We start from the raw sequence: 13,558 nt of genomic DNA on the forward strand, positions 1-13,558 counted from the left end.
ATCTATCTAAAGTAGATTAAAAGATGAAAATGTGGGAGCAAGTTGACATCTGTGTCCTCTTCAGGTTGAAGGAGATGTAGAAGACTTCAACTATGACTAGGGAAACAGAAGTGTGACATGAAAATAAAGTGTTGTCTGGTAAAAGCAACTGAGCAGATTGGCTATGGAATCTGGGAAGTCTCCCCCAAACGGTTTCCAGAACAGATTAGATCAATATCACCTAATTCTGGAAAAAAGATCCTGCTGGGAATAAGGGCATGTAGCAGATGGTACCCTGAGATTCCTTCCAGCCCTGTTTCTTTTTCATGTTTCTATGATTCCAAGTCCATCTGCCCCTTTAGGGAGAGAAGAGATGGATGTTATAACACTTTTCCTTGTTTCCACCTCCTGTTGGGAGATGAGTTAATGCTCCAATTAGGGCTGTCTCAGGAAATAACACAGCTGGACATGCATAATTTCCAATACTGCAATGTGAATTTGTTGTTGTGGCCATGTAATTCTTTTGAAGACCTTTTAAAAATTATTCTTCAATTAATCCATCTCATCTACTGAGCTTGCATGGTAACTGAGTCAAGAGCATCTGATTTATTGGTGTATATGTAGAAAATGTAGAAACTGCCATCATATCCTGGAAGAGACAGCAGAGCAAGAGTGAATCCAGTGTGCTGGAATCCACTCCTCCAGAAAAGGGAAGATTGAAAGAGAAATTGAAACAAGCCAGTATTTGTTTCCTTTAGCCCTTGCCCAGCATAGCACATCAATTAATGCAACATCTCTGGAGCAAAAACATCCTGTTATTTCAGGTTTGTCCCATGTTTTACACACTGGAAACAGCACCAGCTGAAGCTCTTGCAGCTGAACAAAGGCATTTTCCCCACTTATCATCAAAATTTGGGCTGGCACTTAATGCTTTGCCGGATCAGAGCATGAGCAGAGGAAACTCCAAGTACAACAGCAGTTTCTACACAATCATTTTGAACACCACCAGACCCAGATGCTCCAGTTACCAATTGAGCAGGGCAAGTAAGTAATGTCTTTCAGCTTCTTGGAAACCCCGAGGTTCCCTGTACCTGTTGGCTGAAGCTGGACTGTTCTCAGCAGGTTGACTATGCTTGGCTGAAGCTCTGAAATCCGCTGGAGGGATTCGACGTTCAGGAGGAATTGAGGGGCATAAACAATCTTTTCCAGCTCTATGGGGTCAGCATTTTTGGCTTTGATACCAAAGGTTACCACTCCAGCGTGCTTCAGATCATCTGATGGCTCCTCCACATCGTCGGTTGATCTCCCAGCCACAAGGAGAATCAAAAACTGAGGAACGCCTTCTTCGATCCTGCTTCCAGCTTCCTTCACAAACAGCCTCCTTATAGCCTCATCAAGCGCAGCTCCAATGTTCAGCTGTTTCCCAGTTTTGATCTTCATCCTTTTCACTTTGACAAGCATATCTTGCTTGGATGAGTATTCGGCAAAGTCAAACTCAACTTGGATGGTGTCACTGAACTGAGCTACAGCGACTCGCGTGGCATCGGAGCCCACGTTCAGGTCAGAAATGACTTTGTGTACAAAATCCCGGACGGCAGGAAAGCTGCCCAAGAGGTTGGCTGAGCCATCAATCAGGAATAAAACATCCTTCTTGCTTTCTAGAATAAATTCACAAATGAAAAGAGGGGGGAAAAAAAAAAGAAATGAAAGCATTTTTCTTCTCATACGTCATCCTAGAAAATTGTCTGCAAGTTAGCTGGGTTTCGATCTTTCAATATTCTCATTTACCAAAGTAGTCAAAGTCTGCAGAACTATACAGCATCTGAGGAAGAAGGGAAAGCAAGGACATGTCTAGTCTATGACTCAATAAATTCAGACACCAGACAGAAATATCATATTTTACCACATCAAATCACATAATGAATTGGCTGGTTCAGTGATGTTTTAGGTCTAGCGATATGTTGACAATACAGACATGAAGTAAAGCAGCAGTGGAGGGTTGGTTGGGTTTTTTTTCCTGTTTAAAGGCTCAGTAGAAAACAAATACACATGTACACAAAACATTTTCTGGATCTTCTCCCACTTGCATCACAAGGACCATCTAAATCCATAAAAGCCTTTCACCTGTTTCAATTTGATGCCCTTTAGATCTCATTGAATACCCAAGGCAAACCAAGCCTCTTGTACCTTCATATTAATCTCAATGGTCTCCTTTCCATACTAACCCATCCCAGTTGTTCCTATGTCTTCATGGGTACATAGCCACAAAAATGAAATTAGTGAGAAAATACCTGTTTAAAAAGGATTAAACTTGCTAAAAGCCTTTGGGTTTAATATTGGAGGATAACTTTGAATTTCTGGAGTCAAATCCAGCCTCTGTGACAGCCTGATGACATCCCTTTGACCAAGTGTTTCTGGGGATGGATTTTTCCACCTGTTCCTGGCTAGACCTCTGCTCCTGTGTGCTCTTTGGCAAGATTTTAACCTTTCCACACCACTTCTTGCGGTCAAAATCTCACGCTCCCATTGCCTGATTTACTGCACATTATGCATTTACAGGTTATGGCCCTATTATGGGAGCAGCAAGGGAACATCAGAGACAGGGACTGGTGGGCACAGACTCACTCAGGTCCTCCTTTGGTCCTGGCCTACCAAAAGACTTAAAACTGTGCTTTTAGGGTGTGGTAGCAATGACTTGAACAAAATTAAGAGCTGCCAGTGTCAAGCCATGTATTCATAGAATCATAGAATGGTTTGGTTTGGAAGGGACCTTAAAGATCATCAAGTTAAGCACAGCCATAACCACTTTGATGACTCAGGGCTTGAACATGTGTCAAGGCGTACAAGAAATTTACTTAAACAAGATCAACTTCATGCAGTCAGCATGCAGGAAGGTAGGCATTACCTGTTGGGGCGAGTGGAACCTCTTCCACACCTCCACTAACATATGTTGTTATAGGCTTATTTAACTCCTGGGGTAAAGCTGCCAGAGCACTGAAATCATCCACAAAATACACCATTCTTGGATTAAAGGCAATCTGTTCAAGTTCTGCCTTATCCGCATTGTTAACGCCAACAGCAAAGGTGAGCACTCCGGCCCGAGCTAATTCATTGGAAACTTGGAGGAAGGGATCGGCAGAGCTCCCTGCCGTCACCAGGACTAGCACCTGGGGCACTTGTTCATTTATCCTGCTCCCACCGGCCTCCGTGAAGTGATTCGAGAGCACAAAGTTCAGCGCGGAGCCGGTGTTCAGCACCGACCCCCCCTTGGGCCTCAGCTGCCCCAGGCGCTGGATTATGTCAGATTTGGTTTGGTAGGAGTACAGGGAGAACTCGGTTTTGGGGGTGTCGCTAAATTGCACTAAGCCAACTCGGATTTTGTCACTGCCGACATCAAGGTTGTTAACTAGGGTGGCAACAAAGTCCCGCACAAAGGGGAAGTTGGCATTTCCGACGTTGAGTGATCCATCCAAAAGAAAGATGATATCCCTTTTGGTTACTTGAACTGCAGTAGAGCACAGAAAACAACATGAGACATCACACAAAACAAAAAATGGAATTTTTTTTTTATCATGTGTGCATGCAGCGTACGCCGTACACGCATGTGAACCGTGTTAGGGTGGAGAGAGAGAGAGAGGAGCAAGGCTGTGATCAGCACAGAAGTAACAAGGACCTTCCTGGAAATGTCTGAATTGGGCAGGGAAGGATCAGCAACTCTTTTAAATTTCAGGCTCAACAGCCACCTGAGGATATCTGCCTTCTTTTGCTCTGCACTTTACTGTCTGTTTTCACAGACATCCATTTTGTGGGCTGTTGAAAGGGAAGAAATTCCCCACTTTTAGCAGCTCTTAGTTTCTTTTTTTAAGGTTAAATCCTTCCTGGGCCATCTTCAAGCATCTGAGCTCCAGGATGTAGGTCTACACCCCAAAGACACCACAAGGTCTTCACCCTGTGCTCTTATTTTTGCTCTAAACACGTCCAGATCACAGACCAAAATGTCAAGCTTTTAAATAAAATCTTAGAGAACTGATGTCATCCAAGACGTCCCCCTAGATGCCTTCCTCCAAATGAGTTATTCAAGGATTTATTTATGCCCATTGCTAATTCTGCCCATTATATTTCTGTTTAAAGCACTTCTGGCTAGATTCATCCATTCTCTAGCGTGCCTTGCCCCTGTAAGTTTTCTGTCCTGTATATAAAATATATAAATACGGAGCTATTCAGAACAAAAAAGAAATAAAGGGCTCTTTGGAGGGATTGCTCTCAGATTTTACAGATTGTCTTGGTTTTCTGTATTTTATATTTTTCCCAGAAAAGTGCCATTCAAGGCCCAGGGTGAGACAATAGCCAGTTAAAATGCAACTGCCCGGTGTCAAAATCAATTTTGTTGCTACCAATAATAATTTGTAGGGCAGGATACAATCCCTTACTTATTGTGTCTGTGAATAGCTGTGAGCACAAAAAAAGGCTGGAAAAATAGAGAAGCTGCATGAATGACCTTTAAAGAACGAGAAAACACAGAAACATTTTTAATTTACATTGAAAAATAAGCACATCAGCTTTGGTGTATAGCCATGCAAAACTGTATTAGTGGGAAACACACTCTGAAACAAAGCTTATTAAATTATAGGTCCTGTGACATTCATCTTCATTAAGGACAAGTGTTGGTAAACTGATTTCAAAATGTCTTCTTTTCATGTAAATGAGACACATGCTTTAATTCTTTCAGGATTCTTTCCAAACATTCTGTTTCTTTTCCACTGTGGTTTATAATTTCAAATTATGTGAGAAACTAGAAAAAAGATGGACACAATTCAACAGCTACTTAAGCCAGTGGGAACCTCACTATTGATCTTACTGGGAGCTGGAAGAAATCCTGGTTTTCTAATGCTCATATGCTGTGAGACAGAAATACAAGGTTCACCTATGATCTAGTGCAACATGGATTTCACCTCAAGCCTCTCTATTGTGAAGAAATCCTGAGAAATTTTGTATAAAATCTCTATACACATAGAACATCTCTTGAAATGCAGGGGGAAATTCCTCAAAAGCCATGACCCTATCAGCTGGTTTCTTCCAAAATCTACTGATGTCAATGGAAAGGACAATTAAAAAGAGCCCACTGGCTTCGTGGAGCTTTGGATCATCTTCCAAACAGATTAAATGAAAATCAACAATGAAATATCCTTGCATGACTCTTAGGACTTGAGATGAGTAAATCATAAGAAAACTAAATATGTTCTTAAAGGGTGAGTTTCAGTCCAACAATGTCAGCTCTGAACGTCTCCACAAACAAACTGGCTTATGTTCTTTACACTCCAAAGAAACCTCTACTCTCCTGAGCAAACACCCGCTGTGGAAGATTCCCAAACTGAGGAAGAGACTTTAACACTCACAGGTGTCCCATTCAGAGGCTACACAGACCCTAAGAAGAGCAAAACCCTCCACTGAACAATTTGGGTACCTAACTACTAAAGCACATCTTCCACATCATCCAGGCTTTAAACGGTGGTGACAAAATGAGAACAGGACAAAAATCTCCAGGAATGAACCATAAATCTGTAACAAGAAGCACACTACCAAGTTCACTGACCTGTTCATGCACTCACATTTAACCATGCTGGAACATGCATTTGGTATGGTTTTCCCCATTATCTGCACATGTCATAGAATAAGAACTGGCAAACTTATAAACCACATCTCCATAATTAGAAAAAGGCCTTTAATTACCTGAGGGTGGCTCTGGGACGATTGGTCCTCCAGAGAGTGTCCGGATAGGTGACAGCACTTCAGGAAGAATGGCTTGCATGAACTGAAGGCGGAAGTCGTTGGGGTTGAACACAAAATCTTGTTCATGAGCAATTTCTTGAAGCTCTGCCAGGTCAGCATTTCTCGACCCAACGGCGAGGGTCACTATCCTGTTCCTCTTCATCTCTGCTGCAGCTTGGTCAACAGCATCCCTGGACTTACCCCCAGTGATGAGCACCAGCATGGGGAGCACCCCTTCCTCCATCCTGCACCCGGCAGCACTGGTGAAGAAGTTGTTCCTCACAAAGTCCAGTGCCGAGCCAGTGTTGAGTGTCGTGCCACCCATGAGCTTCATCTTCCTCACATTGGCCATCACATCCTTCCTGGTCTGGTGGGTGTTAAAATAAAACTCTGGCTTCACAGTGTCTGCGTACTGTGCCACCGCCACTTGGATCAGGTCGGGTCCAACCTCCAGCCTTTGGACAATTTTGGCAACGAAATCACGAATTGCGTTAAAGGGGGCGGCCCCCAAAGCAGTTGAGCCATCTATCAGGAAGACTATATCCTTCTTGTTCACTTCAATAACTGCAAGTAACACATGAACATCATGTTAGCCTTCAAAACACTCTGCATCTATTCTGTGCCAACAGCTCAGCACTGTGCAGGACATCCTGTTTGCTTGGGGTACTGTTACTCTCAATGCCTTTAAAAAGGTCTTGCTTTCTAAACAGAATTTTTTTAATGCTCTAGCAGACTAATAGTAAATCTCACTGCTTCCCCTTTCTAAAACACCAAAGGGTTGGCGAGTTGCAACAACTGTGATTTTTTTACACGCTTGAATATTAAAATACATGTACATGTCAAAGCAAGAATGAAAGGTAGGAAGGAGAAATCTTGGCACTCAGAGGGCACGTGACATAAAATAAACAGGTGATGCTCCTTCCATCTGCAGAGTAACCACCTGAATGGTGGTGTTTGGTGTGAGAAGTATTCAGTTCCTGAGAGCAATGATACAAGGAAAGAACAGTCACCACTTACTCAACATACCTGGATTTTGGGTCTTTGCATCCTAAATCTTATTCCTTATCTAGCAAAAACAAGTTATGGTTTTCTTGGCACAGCTGGCCCAGTCATGGATGAGATAGATTATGTTCTGGTGGCCCTGTCTTTAACAAACAGGTTCCCCTGGCTTGTAACTTCTGAAACTTTATTATTGATGATGGCACAGGACACAGAAAGGGCACAATTAGCTTTCCAGTGGCCTGGCTAAGTTTGAAGAAACATGGTCAGGGAGGAAAAAAAACCCTGCTGTGTGGCATCGGAACCAAAGCATCATGATATTTAATAGAGCAAATATATTTTTTTAAAAGGTAGATATTAACAAGACCAATATGTTTGTGATAACAGCATTATACATTATTATCATGATGCCTGACCTTAATACCATCTTTTAGACAAATCCTCTCACATCATCACCTCCCTGATCTCATGCCATTGATGTAAGAAAGGAAACTTTGTGTTGCTTCCAAGTTATGCTGGAGCGCTATGAATCATTGCGTTATGTTGGACTTGGGGTATCCTTAGATCACCCACCCCCCTAAGGGCTCCTGAGGTGCGTTCAGGCTTCAAGGAGGCAGGTCCATCACCTCCCAGGCTTACTTCCACTGCCAGTGCACAGCCTGCTACCCTGGGGATCTCACATCCTGGGGCAAGCGGTAGCAAACACTGCCTTGCCCTGCCTGGACGGAGAGGAGCAGCCCCCAGCCCATCAGAGCTCCTCTGCGTGGAGGCTGTTTACTTTGGATTTCAACAAAGAACAAAACTTTGGCTGCAGTCCTCCTTGGCCAGACACCAGCTGGCCATGGATAGCCGTGCTCCCAAAGGCTGGTGCTGGTTTCTCACTACGGGTGAGTGCCACGAGACTGGGCTGCCCCGAGGGGTGACTTGGAGTGACATTTGTGACTCAGCTGCCCCTCTGCCCAAAGATCCTGAAAGACCTGCCTGCCTTGCAGAACCTTTTCAAACACCTCTCATGGAGTCGTGCTAGAAATAGTATAATTAAGGACCAACTGTAAAAAATGGAAGTTTGAAATTGCCTGCCATGGTGCTGTCAGGCATAAAATGATGAGGACATGCACAAAGCAAACCTGGTGGCGTCCTCCTCAAGCCACAAACTAAAGTGAGCTGACAGGGTCTGCAATTGGCTGCCCAAGCTGTCAGAACAGAAAAAGCAACGAGGGTTTGTGTAAATGATCCCTTTCCCAGAGCCATGATTTCCAGCATTCATCCCTCCAGTCAGATTTTATTTCCTCCTCAGTTACTCCAAGGAGGAGAGGGCTGAAAACAGGAAACTTTCCAAATGGATAGCAAGGGCTGACATCGCTGCTTTGTGTGACCCAGGAGAAATGTCCAAAGCACATCCTTAGCTTGTCAGCAGCTAGAAACCCAAAAGTGGAGAGCCTGGAAACTTTTGACTTTTGGGGGAAACATCAAAGGGGCTTTGGAAAGATGAGGGAGGCTGGGAAGGAAGAGTTCCCTCTGCTTCTCATTCCTGTTGCAGCTCTCAAATCGTGCAGTATTTTTCCTCAGAGGAATGCAAGAATCAAACCCAAAACACACAGGAAGAAACAACCCACGGTTATGGTTTGCATGGACACAATTAATGCAAAAGCCTTTGAGCAGGGCTGTGCACATCTCATAGGGTTTAATCCAAAGCCCTGTAAAGCTGATGGCAAGTGTCCCAAGAATTTCAAAGGATTTGGGATCAAAGCATTGTATCTTTGACTCTCAAAGTTGGGAACGTTGGAGGGTGTCAGCACTGAACCCAGCCCTGCATAGTTCCATCCCCATTGCCACGTCAGCTGTCTGGTGAAGCACCTCATCTAACTTCATCATCCAGGCTCCCCCAGTGGGTGAAGGAGCAGAAAGCCACTTTGGAGCACCCCTTCATCCCAGGATGAACAGCTGAAGAGCTAAAGGGAAGCGACTTCAGCATTTCACAGGAGCACTTGGCACCTCAGAGGGTTTGGCATCCCTTTTGGGCTGCAGCATCTCCCAAACTGCTTTACACTGCAGCCTTCCAAGCTGTGGATGCCAATCAAGCAAACCAGTCAAAATTGATTTCCATGGGTTCCAGGGGAAGGAAGCTCCCTAAAGATCCTTGGAAAATAATCTACTTCCCCATTTAGCACATCCATCTGTATGTAATTGTACAGGCTGACATAGCACCTTCCACAAATGAGCTGGAACTTCAAGTGAGAAATATGTAAGTGCAGATGAAACAAAATGTACCAAAATTTTTTAATCTTGCCATTAAAACTGTTAAAAATCAGAGAGGAGGAAAGAGATTTTCCACTGAGTTGCACAGATCTCAGCACACATATTTTAGCTACACATGCTGACTTCATATTATTTGGCTAAATATGGATCTTGTATGGTGCTACAAGAAAAAGTTCTTAGTGTTCTTTCCTGGAATAATCAAGGCAAGGTCATAAAGTGATCTTTAAGGCAAATTCCTCCCTTTGATTTGAGCCACAGGATAGCAATCATGTTTAGGCATGGATCAACGAAGACATCTGGAATGCAGTTTTATATGTCAACATACACCATGAGGAACAGTGTGTACAGAACTCCAGACTGACAAGGGGATCCCAAAAGTGCTGTTTGCATTAAGCATCCTGTTAATTGAGTGCAGCAGCTCCAGGCTGGCCCCTTCCAGGGGCCTCTGCAATATGTCATATTGTGTCTTTCATAAGTCACTTATTTGCCCCGTAAATCCAGGCATTCATTATCCTACCACACCTGAGCTGATGCTAGTCCAGAAGTAATGTCAATGGGATTTGTGGGTGAAAAAGTAACCCAAGTGGAATATTAACACCTGCATTTTTAATTCCCATGGTCTTGTGGAAACCAGTAAACTTTCCCAGCTGATGGAACAAAAGTAGGGATTTCGCTCAGAAGAACTAAGGGCTGTTCGGTTTTTAAGTTCAACAACACAGGGATATCACCCTTTTACCAAGGGCAGCCTAGAGCTTCAGTGAGTTGTGGAATTTTACTGCTTTAGCAAGCAGATAATTTCAACTCTGGTACATAGGGATCCATTTAGCATTCCTGGTACCTTCCTCAGCCACATTTTATGGTCATGACACTTCCAACTGACATATAATGTAAGCTTACATGGCATAAATATTTTTATTACTGGCAGTGCTGCAGTGTTTACTCCCAGGGTGCTTAGATATCCCAATAAGGATTATATGAGCTTTTTTTTATGACACCCTTTTTTTCTTATGCTCTGCTCCTGTCTTTTAAAGCACCCCATGTCATGCCAGCTATTGCAACAAGACCTCATGGTTTTTGAGAGATGACCCACTGGGCCAATGCACAGACACACTGCTTCTCCATAACCAGACTGGAGAGATTAATTGCAAAAAAAAAAAAAAAAAAAAAAATTTAAAAATACTTAAAGCTTTAAATATGCTCATAAAGCATGCAAAAAGCTCAATCATTCATCGATTCACCGAAATGCAAGGGTCTAGAGAAGCATACATACCTTCAGTCACAATGGTTGGGGCCGCTAACAAAATGAGTCTTTGGGCCACTCCAACAATGTTGGGCAGTAATAATTCTTGAAGAGCATCAAGGTTACGGATATCCAGGGCAGTATAGGCGAAGCTTCCATCAGTAGCAATCTGCTGCAGCTCTGCACTGTCAGCATTCAGGACCCCAATGCTAAACGAAAATATACCAGCTTGCTTCACCGCTAACAAGCCCTCTCGGATATCATCACTAGACTCTCCACCACTTATCAGCACTAAAATCTGAGGCACCGCTTCCTCTATCCTGCTGCCTCCCGCCTGGGTGAAGAGGTTCTCCACCACAAACTCCAGTGCCGCACCGGTGTTCGCTTCCTCGCCCCCGCGGAATCCGAGTGCCTTCACGGCATCCAGGACATCCGCTTTTGTGGAGTAGCTGTTCAAAGCGAACTCGGTTCTGGGTTGATCACTATACTGCACCACCCCAATGTGTATCTGCTGAGCTCCAACTCTGAGGGTTTCAATCAAATTTACAAGGAAATCGCGTATGGCTGGAAAATTGACACCTCCGATGTTGTTTGATCCGTCAATAAGGAAAATTAGGTCAGCGGACTCTTGAGCTTTAAAAAAAAGAAATGCAAAAGGTGAAAGCATTAAAATGGGTGATTACATGCAGTTGTAACAGTGTTCTGACATGTTTCTTGGAAAACCAGTGAGAAACACGAAAATGAGAAAACAAAACAACGTGATCACTGAGGAGGTGACTTTTGCCTCTTAGTTCTGCATTCTGATTGAATATGAGCTCTCAGGCCCTTCCCAGTAGCATCCACAACCCATCAAGGGAGGGCTTGAGTGGACACAACACAAGCCAGTGGCTGTAGTAACATGGGGTCAGCATTACTGGCATGCAAGGAGAAACCTCAGCAAAATACAGTTTTTGGAAATCTGGATACATTCCATCAGTGGCCAATACTGTCCAAATACTTAGAGCCAAAAGAAAAAGGTGGGCTTCGGTGGCAATTCACAGTGAAGGTAGAGGGTGAGGAGGTTTTCGTCATTGCTGCCTTCTATTTTTTTGAGAGGAAAAAAGCCAACATTTACTGGATGCAGGGAAAGTTTCAGCTTCTCTGTCACAATTCTGCTCTTTTGCTGGTTAAACACAGAAGCTGAATATATGGGCTTCTCCCACCATGAATAAATATTATTTAAAACACATTTGTTAGAAACAATTGAAAAGGTTTTAGTTATTGTTCCTTGACTGTAACTCTTTGACCAGCTGCCAGCATCCACCTGAAGTTATGTCTCTAGCAGGCTGACCCACACAGTTCTCAACCCAGGCCACGAAAAAATTGTGTCACTTTAAACATTTTGCACAAAGATGGGCTGATCATTGCCAGAGGGGTCTGGTCTGTATTTTTCATATGGATTCTGGATATTCAATCAAGGAATGCAGAATCAGGTTAAAAAAAGGGTGATGAAATCAGTCATGACACAATTATCCAACTCTAGTTGTTGTGACCATACCCAGATGATCTCAAGCATTTGCTGAGAATATACACACACCAAACAAGGCTTGCACATGGCATGAACCTGGTGTTGAGGGGGAGTATCTTTGAGACATACCAAAGCAGACCCAAAATGGTGTCTGCTCTTACTCCTTTTGCTCACCTAATTTTACCGTTAACATCATCAAGAGCTGTATGCATGCAAAAAAGAGGGGGGGAAAGAACCCCAAAGCATGCTCAGATGTTTCCATGCTGTTACTCTCCACTCACATTAAGAACTCAAATTTCAGACTACTTGCAAATGACCGACAAACAACATTTGGAAATCTCTCTGTCAGCTCTCAACTTTTGAAAGCCAAAGGTGAAACCAGCAGCAAAGCTGGCCTGTGGTTTAGCAAGGCCAGGAATTAACCCCGAGATCTTCGCTATTAACCAGCACTGCCAGTAAATTATTTATTTATTGCAAATTTAGTTGTTTTTCTAGTACATGGTTTCATAAACCAGGAGATTCAAATAATGCTGCAATTCCAGTGACAAAGGAGAAGGTCTCCAAGTCACCATCACTCCCCTGGACCAACTCAATGGCAAGTGTTGTCTCAGAGGAGGTCACCAGGGTTCAGAATTTCAAGGAGCTCCAGGATTTATTTTTCCATGGAGGCAAAATTTAGGAGTGCTTAGGCTTGGTTTTACTGAGTCATTTTCATTTGGGATGTACACGCTCCACTTCATGGTAAAAATGAAAGGGAAACCCCACAGTGGTTTTACCCAGGGATGCTTTAGATAATCCTGGATATCTTTTTGGAGGAACAAGATTCCAGGCACTAATGGGTTGCTCCCACAGAAGAGAAAATAGATATGAAACAGATGCGTTGGATAATTTGTCATCACTGTAAAAAAAACCTTGTACTTCAGTGCACATTTATGGAACAAGCTGGTGTGGAGAACAAATAAAAGCATGCTGGTTACACAACTAAGCAAGGAGGGTCAGATGAGACAGACAGCTCAGATTTAACAAATACTTCAGGGCAAACTCGGGGCTGACTGCTCTACTTATGTGAGTCAGCCCCAGGGACTGCCACAGACCAACAGTTTTGGTTCTCTTTACTAGAACCACTACAGGACTGGGGCTTTTTTACACTTCCATTTCATATTAGGGCTCATTTCTAACATAGCATCAATGGCAGTTTTAAACATTTTAATGCCACATGTAGTAATCAGCTGAATAAATGACATTTTAAACTCTTATGCAGAAATTTGTACCACGTTTTGCACACTGTTATCGTCCAAGGTTTAGGATCTGTAACATCTTTTCCCATGTTTAACAATACTCTGTATATCACCCATGCAAGTCACGCAGGGACAGCACTACAACAGTAGGATTAACTTAAATTTGTGTTATAGGATGGGAAGGAAATCCTTGCAAAAAATACCTTTAAGCAGAAACAAACTTGGAAATGCACGATATACACAAAGTAGGAATTTGGCTTTAAAGCTTTTAAGGGAATGTCTGTGATTCCAGATGTTTCCATTCAATGGGGTTACCTGCTGGCATGGCCCAGAGGAGGACAGCCAGCTTCCAGAGACCAATTTCCCAATTTATTTCAACAGGGAAGCACTGGGGTCCTTCACGGCTAAGATGCCCAACAGAGTGCTGCCAGCAGGTTGGGTGTAACATCCATTTTCCACATATATTGGTGTCATTTCCTTAGCACTGGCAAACCTTTTGTTGTATTTGTGGGGCAGCTACTCCCCTGTGGCTTTCCTGTGACCTGGATATTTGCCCTGCCAAGCGCT

General features: G+C 43.4%; 1 protein-coding gene across 12 annotated transcripts in view; it reads right to left on the reverse strand.

The window, feature by feature from the left end:
• COL6A3 (collagen type VI alpha 3 chain) overlaps positions 1 to 13,558 on the reverse strand; it is a 58,016-nt gene that overhangs the window by 32,980 nt on the left and 11,478 nt on the right. For 7 of the 12 annotated variants that reach the window (XM_064433528.1, XM_064433531.1, XM_064433530.1 and 4 more), the window contains 4 exons: positions 10,277 to 10,879; positions 5,710 to 6,312; positions 2,885 to 3,484; positions 1,071 to 1,637 (listed from right to left, as the gene is read on the reverse strand). In XM_064433528.1, the coding sequence (XP_064289598.1) occupies positions 1,071 to 1,637; positions 2,885 to 3,484; positions 5,710 to 6,312; positions 10,277 to 10,879 (2,373 nt within the window). The remainder of the gene's footprint in view (positions 1 to 1,070; positions 1,638 to 2,884; positions 3,485 to 5,709; positions 6,313 to 10,276; positions 10,880 to 13,558) is intronic. The other 5 variants (XM_064433538.1, XM_064433536.1, XM_064433532.1 and 2 more) reach the window with 4 other exon arrangements.

This window comes from Passer domesticus, chromosome 10, assembly GCF_036417665.1.
Source record: "Passer domesticus isolate bPasDom1 chromosome 10, bPasDom1.hap1, whole genome shotgun sequence".
NCBI lineage: Eukaryota > Metazoa > Chordata > Aves > Passeriformes > Passeridae > Passer > Passer domesticus.